The sequence below is a fragment of the Schistocerca nitens genome, chromosome 2 (assembly GCF_023898315.1).
Source record: "Schistocerca nitens isolate TAMUIC-IGC-003100 chromosome 2, iqSchNite1.1, whole genome shotgun sequence".
In the NCBI taxonomy this organism is placed as follows: domain Eukaryota; kingdom Metazoa; phylum Arthropoda; class Insecta; order Orthoptera; family Acrididae; genus Schistocerca; species Schistocerca nitens.
In genome coordinates this window covers 330,779,554-330,798,209 of record NC_064615.1, presented here as the reverse complement: position 1 = coordinate 330,798,209, position 18,656 = coordinate 330,779,554, and the positions used below count along the sequence as shown (strand labels likewise).

At 40.6% G+C, this 18,656-nt stretch overlaps 1 protein-coding gene across 3 annotated transcripts in view; it reads right to left on the bottom strand.

Moving 5' to 3' along the window:
- LOC126236128 (glutamyl aminopeptidase-like) overlaps positions 1-18,656 on the bottom strand; it is a 470,917-nt gene that overhangs the window by 72,568 nt on the left and 379,693 nt on the right. For all 3 annotated transcript variants that reach the window (XM_049945203.1, XM_049945205.1, XM_049945204.1), the window contains 2 exons: positions 4,563-4,707; positions 2,871-3,144 (listed from right to left, as the gene is read on the bottom strand). In XM_049945203.1, coding sequence (XP_049801160.1) covers positions 2,871-3,144; positions 4,563-4,707 — 419 coding nt within the window. The remainder of the gene's footprint in view (positions 1-2,870; positions 3,145-4,562; positions 4,708-18,656) is intronic.

The window sequence follows — 18,656 nt, the reverse complement described above, 5'->3', positions numbered from 1 at the left end:
GGGCCAACACCCGGCATCATGGTGTGGGGAGCGATCTCCTACACTGGCCGTACACCACTGGTGATCGTCGAGGGGACACTGAATAGTGCACGGTACATCCAAACCGTCATCGAACCCATCGTTCCACCATTCCTAGACCGGCAAGGGAACTTGCTGTTCCAACAGGACAATGCACGTCCGCATGTATCCCGTGCCACCCAACGTGCTCTAGAAGGTGTAAGTCAACTACCCTGGCCAGCAAGATCTCCGGATCTGTCCCCCATTGAGCATGTTTGGGACTGGATGAAGCGTCGTCTCACGCGGTCTGCACGTCCAGCACGAACGCTGGTCCAACTGAGGCGCCAGGTGGAAATGTCATGGCAAGCCGTTCCACAGGACTACATCCAGCATCTCTACGATCGTCTCCATGGGAGAATAGCAGCCTGCATTGCTGCGAAAGGTGGATATACACTGTACTAGTGCCGACATTGTGCATGCTCTGTTGCCTGTGTCTATGTGCCTGTGGTTCTGTCCGTGTGATCATGTGATGTATCTGACCCCAGGAATGTGTCAATAAAGTTTCCCCTTCCTGGGACAATGAATTCACGGTGTTCTTATTTCAATTTCCAGGAGTGTATATTTTTCCTGCGTGGAATGTTTCCCTCTATTTTATATATGGCATGTAAATCTGTACCTTATGCAGATGCTAATGTTAATAATTTTGAAAAATGTTTGAAAGATAATATAAATTACTGATTAATTTGTATGAGTGATTGTACTTTCATTCAAGAATGCAATAGTAGAAGTACTGACTCACTAACCAGCACATGAAAAAGAGATGAAAACTTGTTGCTATTTTTCAGACAGATACATGTACACAGGTGTGTGTGTGTGTGTGTGTGTGTGTGTGTGTGTGTGTGTGTGTAGAATCTGTCTGCAAGCTAGCACATCTTCATTCTTTTCTTTGTGCATGTCAATGATTCAACACCTCTGCTATTCAATGAGTGGTCTCCTTTATGCCTAAATTACTTACATTCTACTGGAACTTTCCATACTACATTTAACTATGTTTTCTCCAATGTGTCAATTCCGAATATTAAAGTTTTTTTTGCTAATATTCGTGACCATATTGACTGGATGTACAAGCTTACAGATGGGTGAATAAAAAAAAGTGTCATATACGAGGGTGAGTCAATTATTATCTGCAAAGTAGTTATAAAATTTTATTGTAATCAAAACTTTCAAGAACATCACATAGTCTCCTTGTGTTTCAACGCACTTGGTTCATCATTGTACAAGCTTCCTGACGCCCTCAAAAAAGAAGGTTCTCGGTTGAGCTGCAAGCTAGGAATGCACTTCTTCTTTCACTGCTTCGTACAAGGCAAATCAACAGCCCCTTAATGCCTGTTTGAGTGGACCAAACAAGTGATAGTCAGAAGGGGCAAGATCAGGACTATATGGAGGATGATCCAGTACTTCAAATTTGAGTTTCTGGAGCGTTTCAGCTGTATGCCATGGGCATTGTCGTGCAACAACGCAATACCTTTTGACAGCAATCCTCAGCATTTACTACGAATTGCAGGCTTTAGCCAGGCAGTAAGCATCTCACTGTAGCATACACTGTTTATTGTTGTGCCCCTTCCCCCGTAATGTTCCAGTACTGGACCTTGTGCGTCCCAAAAAACAGTAAGAATCAGTTTTCCTGTAGACGTTGGGTCTTGAACTTTTTCTTGCACGCACGAATTTGGATGTTTCCATTCCATACTCTGCCATTTACTCTCCAGCTCGTAATGATGGATCCATGTTTCATCACCAGTAATGATCCTGTCTAAGAAGTTGTCCCCTTCATTACTATAGCGATCCAAATGTTTTTTGCAGATGTCCAATCGCGTTTGTTTATGCAATTGTGTGAGTTGTTTTGGGACCCATCTTGCACAAACTTTATGAAACTCAAGCCTGTTGTGGATGATTTTGTAGGCAGAACCGTGACTAATTTGTAGACAATGTGCCACTTCATAAATAGTTAATCATCTGTCTAAGAGAATCATTTCACGTGAACACTCAATGGTTTCCTAATTTGTGGTGGTAAATGGTTGTCTGGCTTGTACTGTACCGAAAGTCTATGATGAATTTCAGCCTGATACACCTTCCGACCACAACAAACGGATCACTGAACGTTGCTCTTCTTTGGTGCAAATAGACAGTGGAACAGCCACGATTAACAGCACGGCAGTGATAATGAAACTAACCTAGCAGCTTGAAAATTGCAAAGATATAACAACGAATAAACAAACCATCCATCTTGAACATAAAACTACAGTACTACCAAATAAACAAAAATATATCTAAATTGCGGATAATAATTGACTCACCCTCATACCTTCAATATATGAGCAGGTTAAAAACTTGTATTAAAAAATACAGAAAGTAATAATTCCTTTGTGTGTTATCACTCCAAACACTGGTAAAGTATTAGGCTTGCCTTTGTTGCATGGGAATTCATGTGTAAAAGATAACAGCAATATTAAGTATCATATAGGAAAAAAGGAAGAAATTAATTAAAACTACATTTTTCATTGTTTTGGTAAGATATGGGAGAAAAAGTAGTGAAGATTGAACATGGACATGGATCACAAAGTGACAGATATTCTTAACATAATTTTCAATCATTTTCATCAGTAAACAGTAATATTGAACAAATACTATTATATTTAAGGTTTATAATTTATATAAAAAACAGCTACCAGCCACATGTATGGTTTACATGTAGCTGTTTTTTATATAAATTATAAACCTTAAGTACAACAGCCACGTTTCTCAACATGTCGTCTTTCGACAAAATAGCGTTAACTATTATATTTAGTGTTTAGATATGTGAAGCAATTTCTCACCAAGCTTTGGCAGAGGGTAGCCAATGCCAAAGTAGCTGATATAGTATTTTGTAATTGCAACCCCATCTTCCAGTGCAAATGCTGTCTTGCTGACTTGGGCAGGACTTGAGTAGACACTAAATGGAAATGTAGTGCCATCTGCATTCAGTATAGGCACCGGGGCTAGACGCTGGAAGTCACTCACAATGAAGCAAGCAAGGTATGTTACCATGGGAACTGACTCTGCAAACTGGACTGTTGTGAAACCAGTATCTGGAGAATCATTCAGTTCACTCTGCAACAACATACAGCAAATGCATAGTAGTGCTACAACAGACTGCAGTTTGAATAACTCTTTAAAAATATTTCATGCAATCGCAGTTTAAATTATTGCATAAATCAACAAGTGTGCATAATTTGTACATGTATTACTAAAATATAAGTATCGTCTCCCATAGAAATACAAAAATAAAAGAGAAAAATTTGAAATTGGTGCTACGGCTGCTACTCTGAAAAGGTATAGTTTCACTGGAAAGGTTGGAGAATATGGATACAAATACCATGCCTGTTGAATGACTTCCTACTTTCACTGCTTGAAAATCATAAATTGGAAAGTCACAGAGAAAATGCAGATAGAGTATTATTTATTTTATCTTTAACTCTGGGCTTCTTATGCCAGAATCAGCATAAGTCATATGCAAACAATGAAGCTGATTTGTTAGCAGACATTCGTGCGGAACAAAATTATATGGCAGCTTGGGTAGTATCACTGTTGGATGTTTTTTGATATATAGTAGTATTTGAGGATTCTGAGTTTTAAGTTTGTTTGAGTATTTTTTTGTAAAAATAATTCTGCACTAGACTTTATGATGTGCAGTTTTTTTTCTACTATTGCATATTTATCATTTGTATCACTGAAAAATTTTCAGATTTGCACTCACACTAAATACTTCAAAAAGTAATCAGTAGAAATTTACATCAAGTTAATATTTACAATCAGTTTAGTTTTACATTAAATATCATCCAAGAATACACTCTCATAAAAGTATTAGTTGCCTACTTTTTCTACTCTGAAATGGAAATTGATGCAGACGTAGACTGACAGCCCGCATTCTGGTCTTCTTCTTCCTTCTTCCGTCCAAGTATTAGGCCTCTCAGTCTGTTGCAGTCTAATCGAGAAGTTCTCTTGTTATCTATCCCTTGGTTGACTAATGATCTTACACCATTGTGGTGGTAGTATAGCATAAATTTTGGGATCCTCTTTGAGCTCATTTCTTGTAGATGTTTTCTCCAATCGTTTTGGTAATTCCATGTATAATGCAGGTTGAGTTCCACTTGCGATTTAATTTGGTGTATCCAGCCATTCCTCTCAAAAATTTCATTTCACAGTCTGCTAGTCTTTTTCACATATTTTGTCTTTTGAGGTATGATCATGGTACAAACAAAGACTGTAAATGGTTTGTTGTTATTTTCGTAAGTTGTCAGAAGCTTAAAACCTGACACCATAGACTCAAGGTCCTAATAGAAATTGTGATAGTACAAGTGGAAAACATCAATAAAAGGAAGCAATCCTTTGGACTGCAAATGCCCTAAAGTAAATCATTGATGACAGTTATAGCAATCATAGCAAGAAGGCTGAAAGCATTTCTGTAGATTTAAATCTCCTGATGAAATTATTAACTGATTTGTGAAGATACAACAGGTAATACTCACCTCAACATTCATGTTGGAGAGAGCATGGTAGCCCTCAGTAGGACGTACAATTCGTACAGAAAACCTCGCCTTAAAGCCTGGCTCATCGAAGCATGGGAATGCTTGCCTGGCATATGTTGGCTGGAACTTTGAAGTGGCAATATTCCTGCAACAACAAAATAATATTTAAAAATCATATTAATTGATTGTGCTTCCTACATTTTCTTTTTTGAAATTATAATAACTTAATACTATATCTTTTACAGTTAAACAGGGAAAAATCATCAATTTGCCAATTACGGTAGAGAGAGATCTCTATTCATCAAAAATCAGCAGTATGAAAAAATATTATGTAAAAAAGGTGATTGCCCTATCAAAGACATTGGAATACTCAAACTCAACTGCTAGTGCCTCTGCTCCATAATAATATTTACTGTTAGTAATAAAAGTTAATTTCACTTGAATCATGATTAATGCTATACAAGAATAAATTCCTGGTAAGCTGCGTGTCCTTATCTAGTGTTCAGGATGAGTTATTCAGGTTCCAGACACACAACTGTATGGTCAACAGCACTCCGACACAGTTCAATTCCGTATCACTGTAGGAGAATTAAGCAGACATTATACCACTTAAATCAGTATAACAACAAAAAGTATGCTACTAAAGTTAAGTAAAGATTAGTTTGAACACCACAGTGCTTACTAGCCTTAGTCCTATTAGAAGTGGTGTGCCATTGCCTTCATCTGACAGGTGAGCTGACTTAACCAGTTAGTTATAGGAGGGACCTACAGTTCAATGTGAACTCCACACCAAGCTGACCTGGCATTTTTTACATTAGTAAGTCACTGCCTGAGTTGAAAAAAATTATGACATGAAAAATATACTAAAACCTACTTAGAATGCCTAACCCCATGAACCACGGACCTTGCCGTTGGTGGGGAGGCTTGCGTGCCTCAGCGATACATATAGCCGTACCGTAGGTGCAACCACAACAGAGGGGTATCTGTTGAGAGGCCAGACAAACTTGTGTTTCCTGAAGAGGGGCAGCAGCCTTTTAAGTAGTTGCAGGGGCAACAGTCTGGATGATTGACTGATCTGGCCTTGTAACGCTAATCAAAACGGCCTTGCTGTGCTGGTACTGCGAACGGCTGAAAGCAAGGGGAAACTACGGCCGTAATTTTTCCCGAGGGCATGCAGCTTTAATGTATGGTTAAATGATGATGGCGTCCTCTTGGGTAAAACATTCCGGAGGTAAAATAGTCCCCCATTCGGATCTCCGGGCGGGGACTACTCGAAAGGATGTTGTTATCAGAAGAAATAAAACTGGCGTTCTACGGATCAGAGTGGAATGTCAGTTCCCTTAATCGGGCAGATAGGTTAGAAAATTTAAAAAGGGAAATGGATAGGTTAAAGTTAGATATAGTGGGAATTAGTCAAGTTCGGTGGCAGGAGGAACAAAACTTCTGGTCAGGTGACTACAGGGTTATAAACACAAAATCAAATAGGGGTAATGCAGGAATAGGTTTAATAATGAATAGGAAAATAGGAATGAGGGTAAGCTACTACTAACAGCATAGTGAACGCGTTATTGTGGCCAAGATAGATACGAAGCCCACGCCTACCACAGTAGTACAAGTTTATATGCCAACTAGCTCTGCAGATGACGAAGAAATTGAAGAAATGTATGATGAAATAAAAGAAATTATTCAGATAGTGAAGGGAGATGAAAATTTAATAGCCATGGGTGACTGGAATTCATCAGTAGGAAAAGGGAGAGAAGGTGAATATGGATTGGGGGTAAGAAACGAAAGAGGAAGCCGCCTGGTAGAATTTTGCACAGAGCACAACCTAATCATAGCTAACACTTGGTTCAAGAATCATAAAAGAAGATTGTATACATGGAAGAAGCCTGGAGATACTGACAGGTTTCAGACAGATTATATAATGGTAAGACAGAGATTTACGAACCAGGTTTTAAATTGTAAGACATTTCCAGGGGCAGATGTGGACTCTGACCACATGAACTGTAGATTAAAATTGAAGAAACTGCAAAAAGGTGGGAATTTAAAGAGATGGGATCTGGACAAACTGACCAAACCAGAGGTTGTACAGAGTTTCAGGGAGAGCATAAGGGAACAATTGACAAGAATGGGGGAAAGAAATACAGTAGAAGAAGAATGGGTAGCTTTGAGGGATGAAGTGGTGAAGGCAGCAGAGGATCAAGTAGTTAAAAAGACGAGGGCTAGTAGAAATCCTCGGGTAACAGAAGAAATATTGAATTTAATTGATGAAAGGAGAAAATATAAAAATGCAGTAAATGAAGCAGGCAAAAATGAATACAAACGTCTCAAAAATGAGATCGACAGGAAGTGCAAAATGGCTAAGCAGGGATGGCTAGAGGACAAATGTAAGGATGTAGAGGCTTATCTCACTAGGGGGTAAGATAGATACTGCCTACAGGAAAATTAACGAGACCTTTGGAGAAAAGTGTGTGTGTGTTTTTGGGGTTTACGGGCACTAAACAGCGGGGTCATCAGCGCCCATGGAGAAAAGAGAACCACTTGCATGAATATCAAGAGCTCAGATGGAAACCCAGTTCTAAGCAACGAAGGGAAAGCAGAAAAGTGAAAGGAGTGTATAGAGGGTCTATACAAGGGCGATGTTCTTGAGGACAATATTATGGAAATGGAAGAGGATGTAGATCAAGATGAAATGATACTGCGTAAAGTGTTTGACAGAGCACTGAAAGACCTAAGTCGAAACAAGGCCCTGGGAGTAGACAACATTCCATTAGAACTACTGATAACCTTGGGAGAGCAAGCCCTGACAAAACTCTACCATCTGGTGAGCAAGATGTATGAGAGAGGCGAAATACCCTCAGACTTCAAGAAGAATATAATAATTCCAATCTCAAATAAAGCAGGTGTTGACAGATGTGAACATTACCGAACTATCAGTTTAATAAGTCACGGCTGCTAAATACTAACACGAATTCTTTACAGACAAATAGAAAAACTAGTAGAAGCAGACCTCAGGGAAGATCGGTTGGGATTCCGTAGAAATATTGGAACACGTGAGGCAAAACTGACCCTACGACTTATCTTATAAGCTAGATTAAGGAAAGGCAAACCTATGTTCCTAGCATTTGTAGACTTAGAGAAAGCTTTTGACAATGTTGACTGGAATACTCTCTTTCAAATTCTGAAGGTGGCAGGGGTAAATTACAGGGAGCGAAAAGCTATTTACAATTTGTACAGAAACCAGATGGGAGTTATAAGAGTCGAGGGACATCAAAGGGAAGCAGTGGTTGGGAAGGGAGTGAGACAGGGTTGTAGCCTCTCCCCGATGTTGTTCAATCTGTATATTGAGCAAGCAGTAAAGGAAACTAAAGAAAAATTTGGAGTAGGTATTAAAATCCATAGAGAAGAAATTAAAACTTTGAGGTTCGCCGATGACACTGCAATTCTGTCAGAGACAGCAAAGGACTTGGAAGAGCAGTTCAACGGAATGGACAGTGTCTTGAATGGATGGTATAAGATGAACATCAACAAAAGCAAAACAAGGATAATGGAATGTAGTCAAATTAACTCGGGTGATGCTGAGGGAATTAGATTAGGAAATGAGACACTTAAAGTAGTAAAGGAGTTCTGCTATTTGGGGAGCAAAATAACTGATGATTGTCGAAGTAGAGAGGATATAAAATGTAGACTGGCAATGGCAAGGAAAGCATTTCTGAAGAAGAGAAATTTGTTAACATCGAGTATAGGTTTAAGTGTCAGGAAGTAGTTTCTGAAAGTATTTGTATGGAGTGTAGACATGTATGGAAGTGAAACATGGACGATAAATAGTGTGGACAAGAAGAGAATAGAAGCTATTGAAATGTGGTGCTACAGAAGAATGCTGAAGATTAGATGGGTAGATCACATAACTAATGAGGAAGTATTGAATAGGATTGGGGAGAAGAGAAGTTTGTGGCACAACTTGACTAGAAGAAGGGGTCCATTGGTAGGACATGTTCTGAGGCATCAAGGGATCACCAGTTTAGTATTGGAGGGCAGCGTGGAGGGTAAAAATCGTAGAGGGAGACCAAGAGATGAATACACTAAGCAGATTCAGAAGGATGTAGGTTGCAGTAGGTACTGGGAGATGAAGAAGCTTGCACAGGATAGAGTAGCATGGAGAGCTGCAACAAACCGGTCTCAGGACTGAAGACCACAACATCAACAACTTAGAATGAACCCTGAACCTCTTGATTTGTATCCTGCCACCAAGTGAGGGCATGTTAAAGGTGAAAGTATCATAAATAGTATAAAAGCTGTGTAGATATTCTGTGAAATATTGGTTTAATTCCTCTGTGATGCAGCATCTAGCCTACACAGTCTCATATTAGGTAAGTGAGCAGCAGGGAGAGGGGGTGCTGTTCCTTTGACTATTTTATCTTCAACACACCTCACAGCTCGCATGTTTTTGTTGCTATTTCCATTCACATGGAATGTTGTGCAGACTCATTCAGTTTGTGTTGGAGGTTGTTAGCATCGCTAATCCAGTGAGCTCGAACTGTTGATGTACACTCCTGGAAATGGAAAAAAGAACACATTGACACCGGTGTGTCAGACCCACCATACTTGCTCCGGACACTGCGAGAGGGCTGTACAAGCAATGATCACACGCACGGCACAGCGGACACACCAGGAACCGCGGTGTTGGCCGTCAAATGGCGCTAGCTGCGCAGCATTTGTGCACCGCCGCCGTCAGTGTCAGCCAGTTTGCCGTGGCATACGGAGCTCCATCGCAGTCTTTAACATTGGTAGCATGCCGCGACAGCGTGGACGTGAACCGTATGTGCAGTTGATGGACTTTGAGCGAGGGCGTATAGTGGGCATGCGGGAGGCCGGGTGGACGTACCGCCGAATTGCTCAACACGTGGGGCGTGAGGTCTCCACAGTACATCGATGTTGTCGCCAGTGGTCGGCGGAAGGTGCACGTGCCCGTCGACCTGGGACCGGACCGCAGCGACGCACGGATGCACGCCAAGACCGTAGGATCCTACGCAGTGCCGTAGGGGACCGCACCGCCACTTCCCAGCAAATTAGGGACACTGTTGCTCCTGGGGTATCGGCGAGGACCATTCGCAACCGTCTCCATGAAGCTGGGCTACGGTCCCGCACACCGTTAGGCCGTCTTCCGCTCACGCCCCAACATCATGCAGCCCGCCTCCAGTGGTGTCGCGACAGGCGTGAATGGAGGGACGAATGGAGACGTGTCGTCTTCAGCGATGAGAGTCGCTTCTGCCTTGGTGCCAATGATGGTCGTATGCGTGTTTGGCACCGTGCAGGTGAGCACCACAATCAGGACTGCATACGACTGAGGCACACAGGGCCAACACCCGGCATCATGGTGTGGGGAGCGATCTCCTACACTGGCCGTACACCACTGGTGATCGTCGAGGGGACACTGAATAGTGCACGGTACATCCAAACCGTCATCGAACCCATCGTTCTACCATTCCTAGACCGGCAAGGGAACTTGCTGTTCCAACAGGACAATGCACGTCCGCATGTATCCCGTGCCACCCAACGTGCTCTAGAAGGTGTAAGTCAACTACCCTGGCCAGCAAGATTTCCGGATCTGTCCCCCATTGAGCATGTTTGGGACTGGATGAAGCGTCGTCTCACGCGGTCTGCACGTCCAGCACGAACGCTGGTCCAACTGAGGCGCCAGGTGGAAATGACATGGCAAGCCGTTCCACAGGACTACATCCAGCATCTCTACGATCGTCTCCATGGGAGAATAGCAGCCTGCATTGCTGCGAAAGGTGGATATACACTGTACTAGTGCCGACATTGTGCATGCTCTGTTGCCTGTGTCTATGTGCCTGTGGTTCTGTCAGTGTGATCATGTGATGTATCTGACCCCAGGAATGTGTCAATAAAGTTTCCCCTTCCTGGGACAATGAATTCACGGTGTTCTTATTTCAATTTCCAGGAGTGTATGTAGCACAGCATTCAGTTGGTGTAATCAGTTTCTTGAACACTTTGCTTCATGTCCTAATTTGCTGCTACATGTCCAGTGCACTTCTACATCCAGAAAAGCAACTGCTTTGTTATTTCTACTCCTAATGTGAAATGTTCATTTTTATGCAAGCTGTTGAGGTGCTGATGAAATCTGCATAGTTCTGCTTCCTCATGTGGCCATATGACAAACTTGTCATCCACATACTTCAGCTAACAAAGTGGGCACAGCAGTGTGGAACTTACAGCTGTCTGTTCCGGGCTGCTGCGTCCACCCTGTTGGCTGAGGTACGTGGACAACAAATTTATCATGTAGCCTTACTGGGAAGCTGAACTCTGCAGATTTCTATTAATAATAGAAAGCAATCCAGACTGTAATAAACTATGTATTTTAAATTTCGGTAACTGGTTTCAGTCCAGATGACCATCATCAGATCACAGGCTCTAAAATGGATGACATTTATAATTTATTTTATTATTAAAATATTACATATGATTGGTGTGCTCCTCAATGATACCAAAAAATATGTAGATTTCTCACAGCACCTCACTGGCTCATGTAAAAACATACAGTTCATGATAGAAATAGAAAATAATGGAGCAAATCCTTTTCTGGACGTAGCAACGTAGAGAACGTCTAGCAGCAAAATTAGGACACCAAGTGTACACGAAACCAAGACACACCAACAGATGTCTGCCTGTGGAGTTGCACCACCATCCACCACAAAAGAACACCATGTCAGGTAAGGCCCTGTGTTGAGTATGCCGCAAGATCTGAGATGTGTTGCCCAGGAAGGATTCTTCCCATGAAGGATGCTTTCCACACTGAGGCATCTATGAACTTCAATGCAAATGTGACAAATTCTACATTGGCGAAACCGGCAGACTGGTTATTACTCATCAATGAATGCCACATGTAGCTGCACTAACACAACAAATCAACTGTGGCTGACCACCACCAGGTCAGTGGCTGAACTTTTAATTTTCAAGGACTAAGTGTGCTTGCTCAGCAGTGAAAAATAAGGGAAGCTATTGAAATAATTAAAATGCCCTAACAGCATGAACAGAGAGGATGGCTAAAAGTTACTGATGGCCTGCCAGTGATCCCAGAGCAGCAAACAGCATTTGTTAGCTAGTCATAAGCTCCACATCTCAGACTGAATGCTGTTAACATGCAGCCACAAGAGAACAATGTATTACCTCTGGGTACAAGCTGCTGATTCATTATTGCCTACGAATCTTCTGTCAGAGTAGCACAAGTAGTACTCTACTTTTACTTCAAATTGTTCCACTGGCACCCTAGAGTGCGACACTGGTGTTCACCTGACAATTGAAACAAGTGGTATACAGGGGAAGACTATCACCAGAATCATCATCATAAATATTGGCTTCCAATGTCCTTTTAAAAAATCATCTATTAATGCCATCTTTTTTATATCTTTTAATCATCTTTCAAACACATGTAATGTTTGGCTGAAGAGTGGTTGTTTTATCTGTCTTCAGCCACCCATTTTGTGGGGGATTAAAATAACAATAAAGGAGAACAGACAGAATCCAGCAGTTTGTCACCTTGATGAGGACCACTTCCAAGATGGTCAAAATGTCAGTATTTTACTTATTTTTAGTGTTTCATTCAAACTGGCATTGGCTGTGGAAGCCTATGACTTATATTATCAATATATACTTCTTTTCATTTCTTTTACTCACAAGCACAGAAACAGTTTACGCTCTAAAGTCAACAGTATGGGAACAAATCATCATTTGTAAATTAATTAAAAGATGTATAGGCTTGTTTGTTAAGAAGGATTGCTTGTTTGATCCATGATAAATGCATTGACATTCATCTCACTAAGTTTTAATTGCCCCTGGTCAATTTTAGATTTTTGTAAGTCCACAACATTCCACTTCATTTTTACATCATTTCCCATTTAATTAAGTATTTGAAATGCATCGGAAACTTTACATATTATTGAGTCAGTGGAAACTAATGATTGTCTCTCTTTCAGCTTTACTACGTAGTTTGCAAAGCCACAGTGGCCTTGTGTAAGCTAGCTAACAACTCTGTAGAGTAATATATAGGAACAGCCAGCTTCCTTTTCAGGACAGAAATAGTAATGACCAAGATGACATGAATGTTTCTTTCAATTTTTTACCCTGTAGATCCCCTAAACATGAAGATTAAATAATTAAATTGTATTACAAATTAAAATTTCAGTAAACTTCAGTACCGTTAATTCTGTACAGGCGCCTACAGTTTGGGAAAAGCATTACAGTATTTCGTTTAGAGTAAGAGTGTACATCAAAAAACTTTGAAGATTAGTAAATCATCATATAAATTGTCATATCAGTGATGTAATGGTGACATACTGTATGTACATGCTAAGAAGCTCTCACTGTGGTTGCCGACAGAAATTTCAGAATTGACTGAAGTTGCACAACATTGACTGGTACTAACTAAATACCAACTTCAACAAGCAGAGAATAGTTTGTTTATTATGTCTGTCCATGAAAGTTGAAGTTACACACAAAATTAATGATCGCTGAAATGTTATGTGTAACTAAGTTTAAAAACATCTTATTTACTGAAATGTTTGAGGCACTAACAAACAAAATTGGCAAGCAATCAACACCAATTGAAGTTTTTCAATTTGTAATGATACACCACCTTCAAAGCTACATTGCAGAGTACCTTCTCAGAGTGCATATATAGTACTTGCCCCATTCAAGTACTTAAGCAACAAGAATTAATATGCATTTTATATACTAATACCTTCTGGTGTTCTCCTTGGAGGAATGCGACTTGAAAAGAAAACAATGTGTTACTTACCTTAGAAGATGCATTGAAATTCATCTCAGCAGCAATTCTGGCTCTGCATATCTTGCTTTTTCAGCATTTATATGACATGACCTTCATATAGATCATCAAGGCAGTCTCACATTTTCATTGCAATCACATATTTCTTAACTTTTATCTCTTCATTATAGGCTACATATGACGAATGATTTAGCAATTGACTCAGAAGTAAATTAAGTATTGCACAAAACAGCATTCTAAAGCCACACAAATGATAGTCACCCATAAATAAAGTACTGGTATATTTTTAGTGATTGGGCATTTATCATACAGTAATAATTTACATTTTGCTAAATTGTGTGTGTCTGTTTCATGTGTGACCACATCTATACAACGAAAACTGTCAACAAATGGATTAGAAATAAAAAAATAATTAAAATACATAACTATTCAACATCATGTACAGACATGGATGGAATATTACCTAGAGAAAGAGATAATATTCGTGTGGAAAATTTCACAGTTTATTGTTGCATACTTTTGATAGTCTGAGGCAATGGAAAGAACGATACTTTGTCCCTGGTGAATGTGAATGATTAAATAGTTTAACAATTTATTTTATTTTGACACAGTAGCAAAACGCTTGAAAATATTACATGATACTTAATACTTTGTCATGTGGAAATGCACGAGGGCCTTGGTTGAATGAAAAATGTCTGGAGAGGTTTGCATTGTTACCCATGCTTTTGTACTTTTAACCTCAGACGTACCATTTACTTTCATTTTATTATTACAAATAGTAGGCTTTCATGTGCTAGTTATGACATCACTCATTTCGTCCCAATCCACGTCCATGTTCGTTTCATATCTCCAGTGGGAACGTGTTACATCTTTTTTCAATGATCGTAATCTTCATACGAGATAATCTATGCCGCTTGCTAGCCTCGTCGCCAACTGTCAAACGCGAAGTTCAACAGGCTGCCACAACACGCCATAGTTCTTAGCGTGAGTGCAGCAAAACTGAAGCGTTCGTGTTCCCATAAGAACTTGAACATAAGCGCATCATTTGACTGGTTACGGAAGATGCGCGAAGCTGCCCTGCTGAGCCCAGTTTCAATTGCCACTGAGGAATAAAAGAGAAAATACAAGAAGCAAAACCCATTCAAGTTGACAGATGTTTACGGTGTGGCAGCCATGGTTTGCACAGTTCAGCAAATCAAGGAAAATAATATCGGCGTATTAAGACACATCCTACTGTCATTGTGACGACGTAACAAGTACTGATGTAAATCACGGCCTCCCTCAGTGCAAGCGCAATGATCAAAACAGACTCAAATGTTTGGAACAGCTCTTGACTCTGCCGCTTTGCACTATCCAAATTCTTGGAGATTAATCAGCTGTGCGTATGATCACAGCCAGGATTGTTGCACAAAAAGACATAAAAGTATATGAGGGTCTAAGGGCGATGAATTAAATTAAAGGACAGAATCAAATATTTTTAGTGCAAACAAGTGGTTAACTATCATTTTATGTCTAGTAGTACAACTGCATTTCTGTAATTTTCCAACCTGACGCCAAACTCAAGAATGTGTGCAGGGCCAGGTTTATATAGGGAAGCGCTCCTGAACTGGACTTGTCGGCGCCCCTCCTCCCACTGTTTGTTTCTGACTTCCAACGCTTTTGTTCAAGCATTTTTATTGCCTACAAAATTAAGATTCCGTATTAGAATAAATGTAATAAATAATGGAATCCCTTAAAAGAAACATATCATAGACTCCGCTTTAAAAGTTATTTTTCTTCTTATAGATTACAATCAATTTTCGTGCTGTGAAAAGTAAAAACGTATCGCGGCAAGGAAAGGAACCATTTCGACTTAACATGATGTCCGGTTTTGGATGGGAGCGGCTACGCAGGGTGAAAACGCAATAGCTATTTTTAGCTTAGAATAATAACGAAACAAATCAATCCTATGAGTTTTTTCAGAGCAAGGAAAAAACAAGTAAATGTATTTCGATGTGAAACCATGAATATAAAAATGAATTTAGAAATTTGTCATCACACCTTGAAACTTATCGTTTTTAACGCCATTTCTGCATCAAAACACCAACAAGAATGTCGCTTCGACGACAACAAACGCTACCACAAATGTCGCCACACGTCACCGCCATCAACGTTTTCATTAACTGGTGTTTCAATTCAACCTCGGCAATCAACGTCATTACTAACCACCCTGCGATTCAAATGTACATTTTTACCCACAGAAAAAAAGCCAAATCTGTCTGTTTTGCTAACATTTTCCTTTCTTCATTTAACAACTCGTTTCTTATTTTATGCAACGCTTAGCTTTTCACGCCGCTCATACAGTCGATAGACTACACTTTTGAAGAGAATAATAGTCATCACGCGCAATGTGACAATTGACAACAAAAGAAATGTCAACGTGTCACGAATGGATGCGAAACAGAACTACACAGCTGTTGAATCCAGTGACGTTAACGGTTCCCCACCAAATGAACTCACAATGAACCTAACGCTACCTACCTTAGTGATAGTGCTACTGGCTTGCCTTCCATGTTTTCAAATTACATGCAATTTTTTTCCGTGTATAACTGCGTCTAGCAATAATACAAACAGCGATCGAGCTCTCTCAGCGCCCTAGGCCCGGACCTACCTGCTCAGTGCGTAAATCCGGTCCTGAATGTGTGCCTTAGACTGTTAAATATGCGGATAGTCAAATGTTACTCTTCTATATTAGTAAAGCCTTTTATTTTGTGATTTTAACGAATATTATGTAAGAAGCCAATAACATACAAATAAATCATAAAAAATCTGTCCTACTGCTTCCACGGCCGAACGAACTTAGAATAGGATTAATAAACTTGATTTAAAGTTCGCAGTATCAGTCCTCTAACTCTATAAAAAAAAAGTAAAGTTTTTTTCTCAAATTTTGATTTTGTTAATGTCTAGAGGTGCGAGGGGCACCAGGAGGATAAAAGCCCATGTTACACGAGCGACTTTCTGGTCGCAATCGATTACTCGTATTTGGTGCGCGTCGCCTGTCCACGTGTAAATTAGCCGACAACCAAGTGTTTACTGGGCCAGTGACGTCAATGATCAGCTACCTGTTTGGAGTGTAGAATTCCAAATTCCTGAGAGTACTGTACGTTGCACACACTGCATGTAGTAATGGATTTTGCGCTTTTGTAGCTTCCTAATCTGTATTTTATTGTTTGCTTTGCTACCGTGACACATTTCAAAGGTTGCACGGTAACTTTATATTTTTTCTTTTAGTGTTTTCTCACCAGAGACACCAAATATCTGAAAGCAAATAGTGGTGTAGGTTTTGCAATATTTGGTCAAAGAAAAAGACAATACAGTGCTTAAATAATCATGTAAACAGATAAACTTTTCCAATGAAAATTTTTCAACAGTGAAAAAGTCAAATGTACTGAACAAGAAAAATAATTTTCGATGTTATTTGGATCTCAGAAAACAAGAAACAAAGGATAAAGTAAAAAGGCGCTACTTAACTGCCAGTGAATTATGATTGGTTCGTTGATTTACAGGAGGGGAGGAAACGGCGAGGTTATCGACCCCCTTGGATTTGGGAAGGATGGGGAAGGAAGTCAGCTGTCCCCTTTCAAAGGAACCATCCCGGCATTTGCCTGAAGCGATTTTGGGAAATCGCGGAAAACAGAAATCGGGATGATCGGACGCGGGTTTTCAACCGTCGTCCTACCGAGTCTAGTGTGATAACCACTGCGCCACCTCGCTCGTTAGTGAATTATGTTTGATGTGTTTGTTGTTGTTGTCGTGGTCTTCAGTCCAGAGACTGGTTTGATGCAGCTCTCCAGGCTATTCTATCCTGTGCAAGCTTCTTCGTCTCCCAGTACCTACTGCAGCCTACATCCTTCTGAATCTGCTTAATGTATTCATCTCTTGGTCTCCCTCTACAATTTTTACCCCCCACGCTGCCTTCCAATACTAAATTGTGATCCCTTGTTGCGTCAGAATATGTCCTAACAAGCGATCCCTTCTTCTAGTCAAGCTGTGCCACAAATTTCTCTTCTCCCTAATTCTATTCAATACCTTGTGATCTACCCATCTAATCTTCAGCATTCTTCTGTAGCACCACATTTCGAAAGCTTCTATTCTCTTCTTGTCTAAACTATTTACCGTCCATGTTTCACTTCCATACATGGCTACAATCCATACAAATACTTTCAGAAATGACTTCCTGACACGTAAATCTATACTCGATGTTAACAAATTTCTCTTCTTCTGAAACGCTTTCCTTGCCATTGCGAGTCTACATTTTATATCCTCTCTACTTCGAACATCATCGGTTATTTTGCTCCACAAATAGCAAAACTCATTTACTACTTTAAGCGGCTCATTTCCTAATCTAATTCCCTCAGCATCACCCGATTTAATTCGATTACATTCCATTATCCTTGTTTTGCTGATGTTGATGTTCATCTTATATCCTCCTTTCCAGACACTGTCCCTTCCGTTCAGCTGCTCTTCCAGGTCCTTTACTGTCTCTGACAGGATTACAATGTCATCGGTGAAAATAAAAGTTTTTATTTCTTCTCCATGTGTTTGTATGTTTATTTTGTATGGAGCAAATAAATGTGGATATTCCGAAATGATCAAACAATACTTTTCCGATTTTTTCATTTCTCAGCAACGTGGAGAATTTCCCTTACTACCTTTGTTAAGAACCTTCACTATGAATTTTGCTGTTGTTAAAAACTTTACTGTCATGGTTAGTTCCTTAGTTGTGTTATTATGTTTCGTCTTTCACCTTTTGGGTATGAAACTGTGCAGCCGAGAGCTCCCATAAGGCCATAACACAAGCATATTTGGCGCCGGCGTTTAAATACACTCCTGGAAATGGAAAAAAGAACACATTGACACCGGTGTGTCAGACCCACCATACTTGCTCCTGACACTGCGAGAGGGCTGTACAAGCGATGATCACACGCACGGCACAGCGGACACACCAGGAACCGCGGTGTTGGCCGTCGAATGGCGCTAGCTGCGCAGCATTTGTGCACCGCCGCCGTCAGTGTCAGCCAGTTTGCCGTGGCATACGGAGCTCCATCGCAGTCTTTAACACTGGTAGCATGCCGCGACAGCGTGGACGTGAACCGTATGTGCAGTTGACGGACTTTGAGCGAGGGCGTATAGTGGGCATGCGGGAGGCCGGGTGGACGTACCGCCGAATTGCTCAACACGTGGGGCGTGAGGTCTCCACAGTACATCGATGTTATCGCCAGTGGTCGGCGGAAGGTGCACGTGCCCGT